The sequence below is a fragment of the Thunnus albacares genome, chromosome 7 (genome assembly GCF_914725855.1).
Source record: "Thunnus albacares chromosome 7, fThuAlb1.1, whole genome shotgun sequence".
In the NCBI taxonomy this organism is placed as follows: Eukaryota; Metazoa; Chordata; class Actinopteri; order Scombriformes; family Scombridae; genus Thunnus; species Thunnus albacares.
Window position 1 is genome coordinate 21783893 of NC_058112.1, and position 21337 is coordinate 21805229.

General features: G+C 39.7%; 1 protein-coding gene across 1 annotated transcript in view; it reads right to left on the bottom strand.

Moving 5' to 3' along the window:
• The window catches only part of LOC122985131 (LHFPL tetraspan subfamily member 3 protein-like), a 30134-nt gene extending 16274 nt beyond the window's left edge, over positions 1-13860 (bottom strand). The window contains exon 1 of the mRNA XM_044355526.1: positions 12708-13860. Coding sequence (XP_044211461.1) covers positions 12708-13134 — 427 coding nt within the window. The 5' untranslated portion in view covers positions 13135-13860. The remainder of the gene's footprint in view (positions 1-12707) is intronic.
• Positions 13861-21337: the final 7477 nt, after the last annotated feature.

Below are 21337 nucleotides of genomic sequence, written 5' to 3' on the forward strand. Positions count from 1 at the left end.
CTTGCTGACGACCTGACGTTGGCTCGTCCTGCATGCCCATAAATGGCCGTCCGTTCCGTAGCCTTTGTTGCTAGGTTGTTGCTAATGTCTTTCCATGTGTTGTTTGCGTTGTCCACTCTCTGAATTCCGGCTCAAACACGCATGGATGTATTTGAGAAGTTTACGTTCCAGGTAAAGAGTGAGAAAAAATAGTGAAATCTTACTGTTTTGTTTCATAGTTTGTTGATGTAGCCTCCTGAGCCTGCGGACATCTGCCAAGGGGCAGCTTCCAAGAGCTGGCCAATCAGAACAGAGGAGGCTCATCAGGATAGTGGCCTTAAAGAGACAGGAGCTAAAACAGCCTGTTTGAGACTGAGGCTGAAGTGAGGGGCTGCGTAAAGGTTAAGTATAAGATAAATAAGGATTTTTTTGAACTATAAATTATGCAGAGATATTCCAGTAAAGCCTCAGAATATAAATATAGACCTGGAAATGTGCATAATATGTCCCCTTTGTCTCCTCAAATGCAGTACTTGAGTAATTTGCATACATTATGTGTGCTTGTCTGTGCATGCATGTACACACAACATCATACACAAACATGTGCACTCCTACCACCACTGTCACTACAGCCTGAAAAGTTTTTTCATGGGTCACAGTGTCCTTGCTGTCCCACCTCATCCCTCCCTCTGTGGAATAAATGAGCAGCCTCCCCTGCCCGAGCCCTGGTCTGAGCCAGGCCACTTCTGAGATCACAAGGATTAACTCTGACAAATCTATAGTCCACACCCTCCAGGGCTACAGCCACACTAAACACAGGGGAGCCATGATGATGACTTGGCTGGTATTTAGAGTTTATATTCCACTGTGCTACACCCAAACTCACAGAGAGCGGGCTAATTAATCAGCATTGATCTCTTAAGTTTGGACTGATGTCCAGAAACATGACCTCAGGGTTCTTAAATGAAACCAGCTGTTCTGCATTCAAATTAGCATTAAATCTACAGAAAAATTGTACAAAAGCGCTCATGACCATGGCCATAGCATGTAATTACAGGAAAGAAAAACATGCACAGTACATGCATGTAAATTAGTATATAACGTGTATAGATATCCTCCATCTGTTCTCTCCTTCTCCTGTCCACCCTGTGAGCCGCATGGATGATGGATCCCCAATGCCTCTGGCCGCATATAATTAGATGGTTCAATTGGCTGTGCGTGTGTTTCTTAATTACAAAGATGCAGGAGTGGAAGGGTGCGAATGCAGGGGTGATTTGAAAGCAAATTACCTGTTTGGACATGAGGAAAATGGGTAAGAAAGCAAAATTAATTGCTCCTTGTTGTGTGATTGCGTATGAAATAAGGCAAGATGGCAGGGGCAGGTTAAAAGACGCACATAGAAAAGGAGCAAGGGAGAATCACAGTGATGAGTTTGTAGTGTTTGTAGAGATCTTCCCCATCTCACCTTTCGAATGTTGAACCGCCTGCTACGAAGGTGGTGTGCAGCCAGTTGATTTGATTGAAAAAAGGTTGTGGGTCAGCACATTCAGTTTAAATGCTGTTCTGAAAAGACCCAGTGAGAATACAGATTGGCAATGCAATTATCCCAAACCAGTTGTCAACACCTCTCTTTACTACCCGGTTGCCACTTTGGATCCCAGTCTCAGTCTCAGACTCTGAAGCCTATTTAGGATTTGTGAGCAACTCTGTAGGGGATTCATATTTCTGCTGCCTCAAAATCTCACATCTCACATCAAGATCTCTACATGTATCCTTATCTTTGTTTTGTTACTTAACTCCATAGTAGCTCAGTCTCTTATTCTCTTATTTGACACACAAAGGCACGCTCACTGGTGTTTAATAGTTAAAAGTGCTAACACACCTGACTGTAATAGCAGCAGACAGTACTTTCTCATGTTGTTTCACTATCTACGTTACACAAATCTGCCCCAGTGGATATCTGACTTGATGTGCTGTAGAAAGACATTATTCCCTGCTCTGTGCGTAGCTGCACGACTGACTGGATACATCAAACTCTTTCTAACGTGATGATAATAAATTGCAACCCCCAAACTGTCATAGACTGCTGTAAAATAAAAAGGCCCAAGGTAACATTGGCCTCCTGTCATAGGCTGCAGTTTGGACGTTCCAGTGTTGGAACGTCCAAAGGTTAAAGGTTTAAGGTTACTCTACTGCACATTCATGCAACTGGACAAGTTCAGACAGCACAGACTTTGCAGAGAGGAGGTGCACACTTATAAATGTTATTTGACTGGACAGACCTCAGGCAATTTATTCATCAGATTGGTGGTGTAATCTGGAAGTTGGTAGGGCTCAAGGGTAAAAAATCCTCTATTATTTTTATATCTAGTGAGGGACTGTTCGTTATTTATCAGAGCGGGGCACACAGCAGGCTGAACTTGTCATTACGTAGTGATAACAAAGCCCCCCCATTTAGAGGGAAGATATGGTTATTATTGGTCAATTTTACTGTCATTTCAGCGCTCTGTAAAATTATAGTCAGACCATCAATCACAGAGCTGAAAGCAGCACTTTCTTCCCAGCAACTGTGGAGGCACAAAATTCTGACAAAAGGGGCTTCATTCATTTAACCCTTCACATTCCAACACAAACTGAATAGGCAGGTTTGAATGGTTTATTTCCTCAGAAACATTATCCTATCCTGTCACCATACAGCGATAACACATATTTTGAAAAGAAAAATACAAAATGCAGCCATTTAAAGTTCTATGTCCCTCCCCTAAACTAAAATACAAATTACATGAGTCCCTCCTCAGTCCTTAAAAAATTATTTGACATGCCTCCCCCATTTTGCACCACCCCCCTCCCTCCCATAAATAACGAAACAGTCCCTGACAAATGGAAAGTTCCAGTCGACGGTCTGAATCAGTCACTGGTTTATTATATATTATTCCCATTACATTTCTAAAATTATGAGTTAACTGTGTCTTCAATGAACATTAGCTCAGTCACATGACTTTGCATATACCTTCTAGAAAGACTGTAAATACAAGTAGAATGGTGTTGCAAAGCCCTATTTACAGGTATCAATAGAAACCTCTACATTATCCAAAAAAACTTAAATTGTTCAAATTACTTGAATTGAATACCCAATTACAGAAAAAGAAAGATAATTATATTTTTATTACTAACACACTAAAATGAACACTGACACTCAGAGAGCAAAACCTCAGTTCAAGTCTTCAAAACTCTAAACACATTTTCTGCTCTGTACCCAATATGTAATTCAACATGGCACTTTCTGTAACACACCGCACACGGTTCTCTACATAAGACACTGGAATCTGACGTAAAGTCACGTCATAAGGGACAACACACTTTTCAACAACATCTGGCAAGTAAGCCTGTCCACACTGGCCCATATTCTCCATCGATACCAAGTGCACATGAAGCAGCTTTACAGGGTGTCTTTTGAGGAAAATTCTGAAAGAATGAAAGATCTGAGACATGAATATCTGGATGTAAGTACAAGATTGACTACAGCACACTACACACAGTACAGCATTTATTTCCAGTGGACTTGACTACACCATATAGACTGACATTTTTATTTTTTGGTTTTCAGACAGTACTGGAAATGGATGCTAATGTGATCCCACATGAGTTTATTTTCATCAATGAGGCTTAAACCTCACAAAGACCAGAAGAAGGAGAAGGAACATTTTTGGTCACAGAGCCATTGTAGATGTTCCTGGCCGACGAGGTGGCAACATCACAGTGTGTGCCGCCATCGCACATAATGGTGTCCTCCACTGCCATGCCAACCTTGGTCCATACAACACAGACCACATACTCACAGTTTTGGACAGACTGCACAATATTTTGATACCAGGTGGACCATATGGATGACGCAGAGCAGCACAGATATGTTGTAGTGTGGGACAATGTCAGCTTCCTTTGTGCAGCCCTGGTCCAAAACTGGTTTGTTGACCACACACTATTTCTTGTTCAATACCTTCCACCCCACTCTCCATTTCTTGATGCAATTGAAGAGATCTTTTTGGCATGGTGGTGGAAAGTGTATGATCGTCAATCCTATGTGTGCATGCCTCTTCTGCAGGCAATGGAAGAGGCATGTGATGATATTGATGTCGGTGCTGTCCAGGGCTGGATACAACACTCAAGGTGCTTCTTCCCTCAGTGTGTAGCCTGGGAAGATATCGTCTTGATGTTGATGAGGTGCTGTGGCCAGACCCAGCTAAGCGGTGAGATGCAGCGTAAGTATTTTCTTTCCTGTTTTTTTTCTGTAATTTTTTTTCTATATATTTTATCCTCAAAGTTTTCTTTTCTGTTTACTGTATTTGATAGAGAGCAGTTGTTCACACTGTTGTTATGATGCACTAATTAGTTGTGGGGGAAAAATAAAAAGGTTTTGTTTCAACAGTATATTTGTGTTTCTGCAAATATTTCTGTAGACTCGAACAATCTCTCTCTGAAGAATTCTGTACATACAGAACTATTATTATGACAAAGTCCACCAAAGAAGAAAGTGCTTTTGAATGAGCACAACAGTGTGTAGTTGGTTGGACAAAAATCTGATAGGAATATAGTGTGTGCTGTTTGGTGCAAAAGTTTGATTTTCAGTAAGTGTTTATGTAGTTTTGAATGTGGTGCTTCATTTTGCAGAATATATAAGTTGTTTTGCACTTTGGGTGAGTGGTTTTGTGAACTGTGTTAAGTGTTTTGAGAAAATGAGCTCTGTTTTATCAAAAATGTCTATTAGCAATTAAAAAAAAAAAAAAACTGTATGCAAAGTAGCTAACTCTTTTTTTTGGTCACTTGAGGGCAGCACCGCAAGACAACACTGACATTTTAGCTTAAACATTTTAGCTTAAAAAATGACTTAATTAATTGATTAATCCACTAATCATTGCAGCTCTAAATAGTTGCTCATTTACACATAAAGCAGACAGAACATTAACATCCAATTGGAGTTGTGTTTCTGGTGAGCTCACCAATGTACTGTCCAATATTCACTCTCTTTTTAACTCTGTTTTTGGTCTTCACTCACTCCTGAGGAAAATATCTCACTCTTTAGCTGCTAAATGCTCCAATATGTTCAAGTTTGTCTGTCTGCATGCTGTTTAGTGCTAGGCGGGTAACACAGAGCGGTTTTATCAGAGCTTGTGTGCTGAGAACAGTTTCCTGCTACGACTGGAAAAGACGTTGATGAGACGCTATAAAGCTCCCGAGAGCTGAGGGGAATTGCAGTGTCGGGTGATATTTATCAGTGGGTTTGACACTACAAGCAACCCTTCTAACATTACACATACTCATCGGATCCATTGTCAATATATAAATATTGATTTGAACAGCTTTAAGTAACAGTACTGGAGCATTTTGTAAAAACTCAACCACACAAGAGCACTTCCACAAAGTCAAACCAAATTGAAGTGAAGTGAACTATAGATAAATAATAATTCTCTGGCCTTGGCGGAGCAGTACAATGTTAACTTAAATCTTCTGGGTAAACACAGTGTGGGCACAGCTATGATGTGTGAAAACAGTCAGGTTCACTCACTTGAACTCTATGCAAATTAAGATGCAGGAGGTCATTCAAGGATGAATGCCAGAATATAGCAAAAGTCAGTCTAAAGACGAAAAAAGTAACTTTTAATCTCCTGAAGGTTAATATATGATGCGTTTGTTTTTGTGTGTGGGCAAATACTTTTTTGTTTACTACTTTGGGATCAAGGCAATTACGGCACTTCATCAAATTGAAGTCAATTCTTTTGTGCATTTTAATAGAATTGTAGTTAATTTATATGCTAATTCTTGCTATAACATAATGTTGCTTGGCATTGGGAACTTATAGAAGTTGTTTTTCAACAAAGAAGTGAGTTCATTCACTCCTGGGTATGAAGGGTCATGAATTAGCATGCAGACAAAGAATGTGCATCTATTATGTGTACTAAATGAACTGCTTCTATGCGAAGAATGCACACATACACGCACGCAAACAGGAAGCAAAGCAAAAGACAAAAGTAATAGAATCAGCCTCAGTCAAGCATGGATCTGCTTTTAAAGGCCTGATAGGTATATAGACAAAAGTGCTCATTTGCAGCATTAACTCTGGAGAGCTGGAGCACACAGGTCTGGTCCTACCGCAGAGGAAAGTGCAGCTCTATGACAGCTGCTTTCATGCCGAGCTCAACCACTTTCCACCTCTGCATTCAACTAGGCTTTAATGCTCCTTTCATAACAAACCTCTCAATAGAACTAATGGACCATGGGAGTTTGAGCCTGCCAGAGAGAGACACAGATAATCATACATAAAGAAAGCGAGAGAGAGATGACCTGAAGTAGCTCCGTTATCGGATCTGTATTCTATCTTCCTTCTGTCTCTACTACTTTCTACCTTCAGACCTCACGCTGTTTCCTCACGTTATTCCCAAGTCTCTTTTTTTCTTGACTGTCATATCTGTTTCTCCTTTATCTTCTCTTTCTCCTTTCTCACCTCTGCCAGACAATAAAGGTTTAACGTTTTGATGTGCTGATCCCTCTTTCTGTAAGGGTCGGTTTGTTTGATCTTTATCTATCTTTATCAAAGTTGTTTTGTTTTCTTGAAGGCTATATATGCTGTGGAAGCATACTAGTACACTCACTCACACACACACACACACACACACACACACACACACACACATTCATATGTGCAATAAAATGAATATAGCAGTTACAACATCCAAGGCACTACTAGAACTAGAAAATGAGCTAAACTGGGTTGATCTTTAACAAAACTTCAATCTGCATCCAGAAAGATAAAAAGGTCTGACTAGCTATATAATTCCCCAAAAGTGAAACTATCTATCAAAAGCTAAGAATATCTCAACATGAGGAATGCAATCCTCTTGGGCAACCTAATGAATCACATTTTGTAATGAAATAAAGCATAAACTCTTCACACCATAAGCAAGTCATATAAGTGTGTCCCTCTTACAGCATACTGACGACTAAGGAGGGTTTAAAATACTATGCATTGACAAAATTACACTGTGGCCATTTTATGTATTTATTTGTTGAGGATTTTGCTTTTATTTTGACAGACAGTGTAGAGACAAGAAATGTAGACAGTGAGAGAGAGGGGTATGACATGACACACAGGTCCCCAGCCAGGAATTGAACTGTGGACATTGTGGTTATGTGGTCTGTGTCTTAACTGTTAGGCCGCCAGGGTGCACCATTAAATTTATTTTTTAATTACCTTTAACATGGTCTTTGACTGATGTGGGTTATCCATATTTTTAGTATTCTTAACCAAGTTGGATATACCAGATCTTTCAGAAAAATCCCCTTTGAGGCTGACGTGAATGTTGTTTACAAGTAGGAAACTCTTAATTACAGTATCTGTAATATGACATAAATGTGGCATAAGCACAGAAACTAGTCCTTTTGGATCAACGAGCCATCAGAAACAGTCAAGAAAAGCTTGTTGAGAAAAAAAACTTTCATTTGTTTGAATTTTCTTCAGCTTGTCATCAAAAGAAGCCACACAAATGCTGCAGAAAGTAACAGCTTGTGCACAGTCTGAAAAGTTGTCATACACATCAAAGCAGAAGCAGAGGATGTTCCCAAATGCAATTTTGTCATTTCACTTGAATTCTAAAGCAAATCATTTTGCATAATTATTTCATGAAAAACTAAATCCAGACACCCAGGCCCACACTAACATAACTGGCCATATAATAAAATAAACAAAAAAGAGGGAAAAATAGAAATCTGACCCTGAGCAATTACAGCCCTTTGAAAAGTCTTTTCAAATAGGCCACCGTCTGTCTGCACAATTGCTCTGCTAACTTTACAAAGCTTACGTCTTGCTTATTCACAGGTGACTCATGACTCATTTCTGTTTTTGAGGAGAAACAATCCTTAAATATAAAAAAAGACTGGCAGCCGACATGACAGAGTATGTAGACTGGGTATAAAACTGTGAAGTAATTATCACTGACCTCACAGTCATCTTAGTTAATTGGTGTACAGACCCTTGAAGAACTGCAGTTACAGGACAGAGGAAAGAAGTGACGAAGGGAGAAGGGAAGAAAAGAAGGAAGGGAGGAGGACATGGACAGCACATATTGTACTTTAGGTGGTGAATAGAAAAGAGAGGGAAGGGAGAGGGGAGTCTAAGAAGAGAAAGGCATGAAAAGAGAGTGGAACGGGAGATATGGTAAGGTCAGAATGAGCAAGTGAAACGAGTTGAGATGCACAGAGGGGTGAAATTGTGTGAAGGTAACAGAAAGAGATAAGGTAAAGGGGCTTGTGCAGCATGTATCTTGCTGTGCTCAGCTCAGTGGGGTGAAAAAAACACACACATTTACTGTACATCTGCATGCCATGGACCTGAGCAGATGCACAGACAGAAATAGCTCCAGTGAGAAAAGTAAAAGAAAGATACAAGTCCATCTAGGGCAGGATAGATGCAGGAGCACTCAACTTAGCTTTAGCTCTGGTGGACATTTTGAGAGCTCTGATGTTTCCTGGTGGTTTGCTTTCTCATTTCTCAGCATTTTTACCTGAGCTTCGCAGAAAATTCTCTTCCTGGAGATGGCTAGAGATCTGTGTGTGTGTGTGTGTGTGTGTGTGAGCTCACACTAACCAATTCACTGGAGAGTAGCTCTGTCAAACGGCGTGAATTTGTTATATGCTGCAAATGCACACAACCTTCTGACCTCAGCCCAAGGGGATTTGTGAAAGCTGCTGCAACAATGGCATACAGTATATCACTTAAATTACGCATTCTGGGCAAACACATACTGTATGACCTTCATATTGATTTAGTGCATCTAAATAGCCATTTTACTCAATGAGGCATGGTACTGTTATATGCAGTTTTGTCATACCTATCATACTGTGTGGCATCCAATTGAAATCTACACAAAAGACAAGAAAAAAACTATAATATGTAACCTCACATTGAATATAAAAAGACCCATAATAATGATTTCTAAAGCAGAGATCGGTGCCATGGAGCAGAGAGCAGTGCTGTGAATACTGACTGTGTCCTTGGACCAGGCATGGGTGACAACAAGCTATGGCTGAGCCGATATGTAAATTTTAATTTCAGTTTGCTTTATTGGCATGAGATGTGAGCAGAGTAGAGTAGAGAAATCTTTATTATCCCCACTGGGGCAATTCATTTTGCAGCAAACATTAAGATTGAGTCCTAAAACATACAGCTAAAGGAACATAATAAACATTAAGATTAAATCCTAAAACACACACAGCTAAAAGGAGACACAAGTTCAGTACTATTTAGCCAGAACAAACAAAAGTACCTATCAGACATAACAGTAACAAACACAATATCACGATGTATCAGTCCTAGTCCACATACCCTCCGGTTACAAGTTCAAACTTCGGATAGCGACTATATCTATTCCTGCTGCATCCAGGCATCCAGTACCTACATCCAGAGGGAAGGAGGGAAAACTCAGAATAAAGAGGGTGTTGAGGGTCCTGAAGAATATCTTCAGCTTTCCTAATGACCCTCTTCTGATAAACGAGACAGAGGTCAGTGATTTTAGAGCTCATCCTCACAATTTTCCTTAACATATTCTTATTTGTCAGGTTTAGGTTCCTGAACCAGAAAACAAAAGCAAAGGTAAGGACTGACTGAATACAAGATGAGTAAAACATTTTCAAAAGTGATTTGTCTACATTAAAATTGCTAAGCTTCCTTAAAAAGAATAAGTGCTGGTGACCTTTGTTTAAGATTGACATTAGGCTCAAAGCTTAGTTTGCCATCTACAGTTGTCCCCAGATATTTGTACTGGCTAACCACTTCTACCTCTTCCCCATTTATGAGGGTAGGTGATGGGGGGACAGAGGCCCTTCTGCCAAAGTCAATAGCCATTTCTTTTGTCTTTGGTACATTGAGTTTAAGATAGGAACTGTCACATCACTGTAAGAATTTGTTAACAATTAAAAAACAAGCAAGTTTCATTGTCTTCGAGAAGACTCACTATAACAAAGTCGTCATCTGCAAATTTGATAATATGTCTGGACTCATGGTGGTTCACACAATCACTGGTGTACAAAACAAACAGTAGGGGTGAGAGAACATTTACTTTCACCCTCTGGGAACAGTCAGTTAAAAAGCTCATAAGCCAGCATAAAGTATTAAAATCTATAGCAAAGTTAGGCAGAAGAAAAGTCAATAAAAAGCAACATTAGCATAGCTTTGACTGAATGAATGAAGTTAAGGAGGGTAATGGTGGCATCCTCTAGCTCCCTCCCTGGTTTTTAAGCAAACTGTAAAGGATTCAGTTTATCTTTGGTCATAGTAAGGATCTCTTTTCTAACAATCCTCTCAAAAGCTTTCATAGTCAGAGAAGTAATGGACACAGGATTTAGTGATTTGGGAGTCCCTACCTTGGCCACTGGCACTACAATAGAGTCTTTCCACATTTTGGAACCTCTCTTTGAAGAAATCAACACTGGAATATAAAAGAAAGAACGCCACATAATTGCCTGGCACGGTTTTTGAATAGCCTGTCCCCAATGCCATCAAGGCTGGGACTTTTTCCTCTACTCTCCACTTTCTCCTCGTCGATGATAATACTGCTCTCATGGGCTCGAGTATCATCCCTCAAAACTAGATGTTCATTTTTAAAATCATGCTCATCAAAACGTAAGTAAAAATGATTCAGTTCATCGGCCAGCGCTCCATTAGGTTTGTCAGATAAAACAGTTTTCTCGCCTTTCCTCTCCATCCTCTCCCATGCAAAACGGGAATTACCTTTGCCAAGTTCCTTCTCTACTTTGTCTTTATATTTCAGCTTAGCTTTCCTTATTTCCTTTTTCATATTTTTAGCTGTCTCTGCTCTTTGGGTGGCATCCCAAGATCTCAAATCAAAACAGATTTGACAGATTTAGTTATCCAAGGTTTGTCGTTAGGGAACACAGCACACGATTTATGAGGGATAACATTTTCTTCACAGAAGGTCATATAAGCAGTAACAGTCTCAGTCAACTCATCTAGGTCACTGCAGGCATGTGAAAAAAAAATGTTCGTTGCCAAAGCATTTTGGATAAAGGGAAAAGGAAGCAATAAAGAGCTTCTCACATTTTGTTCTGCCATATATCACAAAAATATTAATGATTGTACCTCCCTATCAAAACATCAGTTGACAGTAAAGGGCCCATTACAAACGCCAGTAGGCCACCTGTCCTCCGCAGGGCTAGTAAGTGAAGGCAGCATGAGTTTAACCTTCAGCTAAGAGTAATGAAGTTTGACAGTGCTAAGCAGCCATGCTTGCTCATTAAGCATCCCTGTGCCAGCTTGTCGTGGTCAGGGTCTCTCCTCTTGGCTTTCTCTTTCATCTCTTAGCTGCAGAAGCACAAAGCCCAGCGGTCTCCTCATTAGACAAGCTTATTGCGTTAATTCAGCCCAACATAACACACTGTGCTGGACTTGTTCCAAATAATCCCCCTCATTTGTGTTTGTTGCAAACAGGAAGCCGGCTTCTTCGACCACTGGTACAGCCGAACCAACCGATGTTTGGCAATGTTTGGACCCCTTTCGGATGATGGAGGCCTCCACTCACATTGGGTGACATTAGCCTACAGTTACAGTGACAAAATGCTGCCAGCAGCCGAACCATTGACCTCTACAACATTTAAACACCCTCAGCACCCCCAACTCTAACACACAAACATACACACCTGTTAGCTGATAATCTGCATGAACATGAGAAAACACTTCACATACCGATTAGGGTGCTACAACACCTGTGTAACCATGTCATTAAGTGAATATCTTATCCGGTCACACAGCTTCATAAAAATGGAATTAAACTTCTAAATTCATCGTTCTGTTGCCGTTTTTATATCAATTTTAAAGTATTAAGCAAAGATCGTGCATCATGTTATCCAAATCTCACTGTACCCTCATTTTTGACCATCAATAAAAACAGTCATGCACTTTTCAGAGGTATGAGCCGCATACATGTGCACTTATGCTGTGGTAATGTATTCAGAAAGAGATCCATGACCATAGACAAAGAGGCTTAACTGGCTTAACTTTTAAAGGCATAATCCAAGACCCCAAATATATACAAAAAAAGATCCAAAACACAGAAATAGAGCTATTGCTATCGAACTGATTGACAGGTATTTTGATACACATTAACACAAGACAAAAACTAATCAAGGTGTCTTCAGCAGTTGCTAATGGTTTGTTCATATCAGTAATTTTTGTGAATATTACAGGATAATATATATTTTTGAAAAACGATAATCTGTCAAACTCTTCATGTTCCACTACACCTGTAACTTGCAGTCAGAAAGTAACTGATGGGGCCTGTAGTCATGCCTGCCATTGCCTCAGCAACACTTCAGCACCATGGACAGCACTGTCTGTTCAGCAGTGTTGGCTGACAGCTCATGGGGAGATTCTGGATGCTGTCTGCTTATCTGCCTCTTGGCAGCTCACACTGACAACTAATTCATCTAATCAACGGATCAATCAAATTCAAATCCATCCCAGTGTTTAGGAGTTTAATGGTTTACAAACTTATCATGTCAAGGACACCAAACAGCCTCAAATCATTTCTGTAGCTGAAGTCAAATTTATACATTATCTTCTATACATTATTTTTGAATGAAGTAGCAATAAACTATCCTGAATGTTGCATTCTTCCAAGGCCCCCCTCCAGCCACTGCACCCCACTTTGACAAGCACTTACCTGACAATGCTTGCATCCAGCCACAGATCTTGTACACGGTGGAGGTGCTGAGGAGAAAGAAGAGACTGAAGCAGCCGATGCAGGTGACAACCAGCATCATGGACATTCCAATGAAGAAGGAGGCGGCCTTGAACGCACTGGAGGGGATAGCGGCGAACTCGGTAAAGCTACCCTGGCAGGCCAGCTCTCTGGAGATTCCGTCTCCAATGCAATAGTGGAAAAGGCCGAAGTAGCCGGCCTGCGGCGTATCCACGCCATCGCCAATCCAATAGGGCTGTGAGAAGATGGTCACGTTAACAATGCCGAACAGGATAGTGAAGATGGCCCATAAAAGTCCGATGACACGGGAGTTGCGGACGTAATTGGTCTGGTACAATTTCGCAGCTTCTGCAGATGGTAGCATTGATGCGGCAGTTCCAGGTATCATTTTATGCAATACCGAAGACTAAATGAATGTTGCGATCTATCCGAGCACAAAGCGAGTACTAAACATCTAGCACATAAACCGTATATATATATTTTCTCTTACAAAATCATCCCGAAAACAGCGCGAACAAGCGGAGCGGAGAATCTATGCCTGTGCAGCTGCAACACAGCAACATCTGTCAGGCGCGATCAACTCATGACGTCGCATCCTAAAGCCAGGCAATGAATCAAGTGAGGAGCTAAAAAAGCAAGAGTGTTTGAACCCTGGATGTGAGCGACAACTGTGGAAACTCAACGATTTACAGCAGGAGAAACAGGCTGCCTCCCACTTGCTCCGTGTAGCCGTCAGACGTGCACATCGCTGCCGCACTGTGTCGCTCACCGATGCCCTTGGAGATCCTCGAAAAACCACGGACTGAAAATATGTATTATTCACACTGTACTCGGCTGCACAGCATGTGACGCGCACTGATCCGTAGCAGCCAAAATACTGAGAGCCTATAACAAACAAGCTGTTTTGTGCATCTGAACGGGGTCGCATCCAATAACGCGTTACAGGCCTGTACTTACGAATTAACGCAGTCTACCGTAATAGCCATTCAGAAAATTTGACAGCACCCCTCAGGATCGTTAAATGGGAATTTATTCTCCGGTTTATGACAGCATCGCCGGTCAGCTAGTGATGCTGGGAGTCAGAGAGGGAGGGGCACAGACTGTAGACGCAGAGGCAGCCTCTGATGTGCGTGTCTATCTGTGCAAACAGTGACACACACACACACACACACACACACACACGCAAACATACACACACATACACACACTTCTGGCCAACGCTGCGTCAACATCCACTAGACTGATGGTTCAGTGCGATTTTAAATATCCTAAACAGAAGGGTTGTCCGCCTAAATCTGGTGCGAGTCCTGCATGTCACTGTTACCTGCCGTGTTAAAGACACAGCCAAGCACTGCTTGGCTTCATGAAGTGCGCTGCTTTGCTGCCAGGAGGTTATATAACACTTCATGAAACTGCACGACGCCCCGAAGAAGCATATAAATACACTGACTGCACACTATAAACACCGAATACTGTCTTTGGCTTAAAATGTCAGACGGTTCCAGGGTCATTATTCTCTTTTCTCAAGAGAAGAAATCATCCCATGAAGCAAATCATGCAGCTTCTGCCACATTTTTCCAATTCTACTTGTGTATTTGTGACATGCACCCTGCCCACACACCAAATATGCTGTAGTGGGGAAAAGGCATTTGTCAGTAAAGAACGTAACTTCTTCCATGAAGCATTGCATTGCAAACACAAAACTCCTTTCCTATGCTCCATAAGTACAATCCTCCACAAAAAAGGCTCCATTTCTAGAAAAAAACTCAAGTCTCTTCCAACCGAAGGAAATCAGCAGAGATTAAGACATCTTAGTAAAAAATATTGCCCTTAGATCATCATTATAATAAGCAATAAACATAATCTGGACTTTATCTTTGGTATCAACTAAATCACATTAACTGTGAACATAACTGTGCACATACAGACTTTTGATTAAGTTCTGCTAGTCTAGTAACAACCCAGTGCCTTTATGCTTCTGTTTATGACTTATTGTGGCTTTATTATGCATTATTTCTCACCACATTAGCAGAGTAATCGTGACTATTCTCAGCTAAGACCAATGCATGATGTCGCTACACTGCGCTTTCCTGTGTCAGATGCACTGTCCAAATTTTTCACCCTTGACGGTTATTCTGCACAATGTTGTTTTCCCTTCGATTAGTGTTTGGAGGATTTTCTGTAAGAGTTCAATGCTGATTTTTGAAAGCACCGATGGATCAGTCTTTAAGAAGAGGCAGTAGTATCATGATATCTGTGAAATCAGTTTCCCATAATTGTTCAACAGATCATGTTAAAAAAGCAAAATATGTACAAAAATCTGGTGTAATGCATATTATTCAACAATTCTGAAGGCACACATCTTCGGGAAAAGAACATATACATTTATGCATTACGGTATGGTGCAGACATGTGCTCATCTGCACATCATACAAACGAAAAGATCATTTTTCATGCGACACAGATGTATGAGCATAATCCAGACCTTTGATTGGATGCCACAGACATTTTTTAACAATTTTATAATGATGGAGGAATATTTTGGTTAATATCAGATAAAAAAGTACTCTGTGAAAGTAGTTCAGGTTTTTAATCTGTTTTAATTAGAGGTGGCGTACATCTGCATCAATATACGAGATAACAGGCAGCATGAAAAGGCTTTGACGTGTCAGTTTGAAAATTTGTTTTTTTATATTTTATTCAAGACATAATGAAAACTTACACCATCAGTATTTTAATTATACCTGTACAATCTGCAATCTGATACAACAGCTATGTAACCTTGTGACATACATCATCAGTGATGTAACCTGGGGTCATTGAGTGTTTTGGGTTTTTCAACAATCAGACACCCTTGCCAAAGCGACCCAGCCAGGGTCAGTAAAGCCCTGGCTTGTGTCCAGGCACTACACCACCCACAGCTCTCCTCTCCTGATCCACAGCTACCTTGATGGCAAATTTGATGGCCCTTCGTCTACTGGTCCCTGTGATGCCCAGTATGCTGAAAGCCCTGCAGAGGGACTGGCCTGCGAACCCTCTGTAGCCCACCTCAATAGGGTTGCACCTTACTTTGACATTCTTCCACTAGCTCAGCGTACTTTGCCCTCTTAATCCCATTGGTCTCCTCAGTGCGGTCCTCCAAAGGATTGGTGAGCTCCAAGAGAATGATCTGCTTGGAGGCTTCTGACATCAGCATCATGTCTGGGCTTAACGTTGTTGTGGCAACAGTTTCTGGGAACTTCAGTTGCTAATTAATCTTTGTGAAAGTTACATTCAGTCTTGTTGACGCTGTGCCAGAGAGGTGCTGATTAAACTCTATGATTATTTATGAGGCCATAGTTAGTGATGGCATTATATTTAGAGGTGTTTCTAGTACTGTACTGTATGTGAAAAGGGGTGGACAATACATTGCATTATGAATGTTTCTATTTAAATATTTCAAATTTATTACATATTATGGAGCCCTCTGAGGCAGTACTGGGGTCAAGGAACCAGGAGTGATTCTTGTTTTAAGTTCTGCATCTGTTAATTTGTTGCAAAGGGGAACACAGTGGCAACAAACCACTTCTGTACTGTCTGCTCAGTATAAAAAGTATAAAATCAGCCTTTGCAAAGATTCATATGTCTGGACACTCTGCTGTATCTGTATCTGCTGTACTGTAGGTGTGATCAAATACTTGAACCCGAATCAGCCAAAAAGCAATGACACTCCTTCTTACTGCTGTACACTTAATAGGCTTTTTCTGCAACTTAGCTTCAGTTTTCTGAGTTTTCTGAGACTTTAAACAATTAGTCTGCAATAACACCAGAATGCTTCTGATTATGAATTGATTTATCCAGTGGGGGTTAGGAGTGGAGGGTGGGGGGCAAAAGAATGTATTATGGGCTCTTACTCATTGCGGTGTGAAGAGCACCCTCTACTGTTCATGGCAGAGCTTCAAGTTCAATCAAGAAGCTACACTACATTACAACCTCTCTTAAAGGGTCAATTTGTAAGAATTATGAAGCAATTTACATGTAGGATTAATTGTTTTTTATTGTCATTGAGTGTATGGAACTTAAAAAATTAGACCTTCCCAAACTTTCTCGGTTGTCTGTAACAGCCTGTCGACTGATTTCTATGTGAAGGACCTGGGCCGGATTTTCCACGAAACTCCAAAGGATGTGACGTTTTTGCGCGCTCCCAAGTGCCTTGCCTCTCTCCCATTGATGTCAACAAACTACCGGCATAATGACACAACAAAAACAGTGCTATCCGAGTACAAACCAAACACCCTGCAAAAATTAGCTCTCCAACCAAAGAAACAGCTAGCTACCTCTGTTGACCCACAGTCTATGTGTTGACCACAACACACTTCACAACAAAACACTCCCGCAATGACAAATCACCCTCTCCCGAGCACACACAGCTAAAACCTTATTTCCTCAACAAAGTAGTGGTCAACAAGCTCTAGAGCGATAGCAGAACATAACTTACCCCTTTTGTTATATATGTTGTGTGTCCAAAACGACACAACAGCACGTTGCTCCCCGGCCACTGCTCGCTGAACCTACCGGTGTTTAGCAAACAGGATCGGTAAATCGGGTAATCGGGTGGTGGATTGACGCATATTTTTGCGGGTCACCAAATATTGTGTAACACTTGTCTGCTCTGCTCTGCTGGGGCAGTAGTGAGTTAACTGGAGAAGTAACCAGGATTACAGGATTGAAGAGACGGTGCGGGAACATACGAGTAAAGTTAGTCTACTGCTGTTTTGGACTTAAGTGACTTAAAATTGGGAGAAAGAAAGCAAAAAGTTGTCTTCAGTATGTTTCTAGAGTGTCTTCTTCAGTACAAAACAACCGCTGCTCATACTCAGCATTAAGCAGTGCTAAAATAACAGTTTATGGTAAAACCACAGTTTGAAAAAAAGCTAACGGCTTATTTCTTTCATTATTATGCAGCAAACTGAATATTTTTGTTCCAGCTGAATTGAAGAGTCTGAAGAATCCGAAAATGTCTTCAAAACAGAGGTAAGTGCTGTCAAACTTGTGTTTTAAAGTTTCAGCTAAGTAGCTCTGTGACTGGAAAGCCAACTCTCACATATGAAACCTTTATTTTAGATTAGCTTACATGACTTATTGTGGGCAAGCAAATGCCAGACCAAATAAATGTCAAGAAATGTTTGTAATACTAGATATTCAAAAGCTCTTTTCCAGACATTTAAACTTATTACAGGAGGAACAACACGGGTGTTATATATAACATTAATGATGGCTCCATTATTAAACACTGTTATTTGTTAGTACACCTTTGTTTTTTCTGCATGTCATGTCAGAAAAATTACATTAATGTAATGTAATTTCTATGAGGTGATTATGTCTGTTTCGAATAAAGCAAAGTAAATTATAAGGTAATGTTTACATTATTATTATTATTATAATTATACATTATTACATAATAATATAATCTATAATACATTCTGTATTGTTGTATTTTGCCACATTTTAGTCTGTTTATTAAATCAGGACTAATGAAACTTAGAGATTCAGTCGAGTTACAGACATTATTAGTTATGTACGGGGCAAAAATAGAGTATCGACAAAAATATTTACAGAGGTTGTTTGTTTTTAGCTCTGAGGAGGACGACCATAGAAGGAAATTTAATTTCAAGCATCAGTATGCACAGTCTACTTTAAAGCAGATGTGTGTTTCAGTATGTGGCGTCAAGCTGTGTAATTCTCTAGAGAATGACGGAGAGGGTTTTTCGATATTTTTCAGTTCAAGAAAATATATAGGGAAAGAATATGAGAGTTATGAAGCAAATAACAGGTTTTATTAGTTGATAGTAAATTATTGTGTATGGCTTTTGATCTTTTTTCTCATGTCACTTGAAAGTAATGGTTGTTGAGCAACTGGAATCGACAGACCACATATTTCTATTGTTTAACTATGTTTTGAGTAAGGGGCAGGCAATGTAAAATTTCCTTTCTGGTCATGGATTGTGTACAGGGACAACAAATAACAACAACAAATAAATAAATGAATTAAATATGAATATAATGTAATACAATATGTTATTTTGTCCAATTAACACAGTACACTTCATAGTATAATGTAGGTAGTTTGCTGTTAACACCATAAACTAATTCCTCAAACATTACCAGAGTTGAATCCTTACCTCACTGACAGATAATATTTGTCAAAGGTATTGCCAGGCTTCGTTTAATGATGGATTTTGATATGAAGTGTTCATGACTTCTCCTCTTCTCTAAGGTGAGTCCCATAAGAGGAAGACAGTAAATCTTTTTATTTAACTTCTAAAAGCCAATTCAGCAACAGTCTGGTAGAATCCAGTCAGACATTATTTCAAAGCAAAACGAGCAGAAGGAGCATACCTGAAGCTGGATGCTTCGACCTACAGGCGTTTGATGTTGTCTGTTGCTTTGCTCCCAGTTCCTGTTTCCTCCAGCTTCTCTTTCCTTCTCTCAGCTCCTGCTTTCTCAGGTTTCCCAGATCTCCTCCTTTGCAGAGTGTCTCTTTTGGAAACTCTTATTGGAAGCTTTCCTCCAGAGTGTCACATTTGCTGTTAAACTCTGTGTTATTTACTCTCCATTATGACCCTGATCTTTGCAGTTGTCATCATTTCATTCATGTTCTCCATCTATTTCCTCGTGTCCTTTCTTGAAGTAATGAGAAAAAAAAATATATGTATACATAGTTTTTTTAAAATTGTGGTATCATGGATTGGTAGTTTTGGCACTATGCTCAGCTGTCATGTCAGCGATGTCTTATTAATTTGCACTATTCTGTTCATTAAATCAGTTTGTAAATACATCCATTAATTTGTTTAAGATTTAGACAAATTATTAAGAAATTATAAAAAATATGGGCCTTACAAGACACTGTAAACACAATGGTAAATAAAATGTATTCACTCGTCAAACAAAAAATAATATTATCTTGTTTGTTTTGCTTTATTTTAATGTTGTCATGTAGTCATGTTGACTTACAATATTGGCATTAAGGATTAAAAAAGTTAACACATTGTACTGTTTGCTGATGACTAATTTACACTGAACAGATTGATGAAATATTTTAAGAAGGCAGTGCATAATTGCAATATGACATCTCTACCACTTGCAGGCTTATCTACTACGAGGCCTGGAATATGCCACCAGAGTAATTGATTGTAATGTAAATTTTGACAAATATATAGTAAATAGATACATTCATAAGCTAGTAAAGAAATTATCATTTAAATGAACATAAACTTAAAGTAAATAAATAATAATAAATACATTTACCAATTAATAATTCCATGTCCTTATTCTGTTCAATCCCCAGAGCAGCAGCAGCAATTCTGAATGGCCAGGTATGTGTGCAAAAGTTAATTATACAATATAGTGTCAAATAATAACAACAACAACAACAACAACAACAACAACAACAACAACAACAACAACAACAATAATAATAATAATTAGCTTAATATGTAAATGTATAATTATTTTTGTGACAACACCTGTAGAATCTATTTTGTTCCTGCTTGAAGATGCTGATTTAGTATTGATGTGACTTTAAATAAGAAGCAGAAATAATCAAATATTTCTCTCATCTACTTGGAGATAACGCTATCCATGGTCTTATAAACAATCTACATCACATTTACAAAGGGATCTACAAGTGGATCTACATTTTTTTAGTATTAAACTTTAAATATGAAAACGGTAAATTTACGATTTTGGGGGACTTTTAATTTTTATACTAATATTTAACACACCAATTTTAAGCAGTTATTTTACCCAGGCTTTTCTTGTAAACACAATCTTAAGGTCCTTCATGTTTTACACAGAAAACCCTCTTTGACTTACAGTGATTGTAGTACTTCATCTGACCAGCAAGGATCAGTATAGGCTAACATTAGACTGTGGTACAGGCAGGCAAGCGAAGAGGGTCTAAAGATGACTCACACTTGCATCAGAGCTATCAAAATCATATCCATTGCTGCTGTAAATCCGAGTATGTTCAATTGTATCATATTATACTATAATGTCTTTAAGTCTAGCTTGCTGTTGCTGTACAAAAAAGGCCAAAATGCTCTGGAAGATGATTTGTGATGTCACTAATCTCTTGTAATCTATCGTCTGATGCCTCTGAGTGTTGTGGCCTAGATACAAAGGCCGTGCCTCTCATGCTCTGTGCCCTCTGGACTGTACCCCTCACTAAGCCTGGTGCTGTGTGGAAAGATATCAGAACAGAAGGAAGAACAGAACAAAGAAATTATTTGGGAACCAGCTTTAGTCCATCTATTCTGCATGATGAGGACCAGTGGCACAGTGCAGTTTATAATAGCGTAACCAAATGAAGTTATTACTGTGAAGTCACTATATATTTGTTGTGCCACAGGATGCCCACCGAGTCGGTCTCACCTGCTGTTTTGGCGGATGAGAAAAGTATTTGTTTAGTAGAAAAAAAGCCACAAATGGCACTGGACTGAGACAAGCCAAAGAAAAGGAAGGATGCAAAATGAGTTATGACAGCGAATTGTTCAATGTTTGCCAGAAAAAGGGAGGGGGGGGGGAGATTTTAGAGGCAATGTTGGGACAGA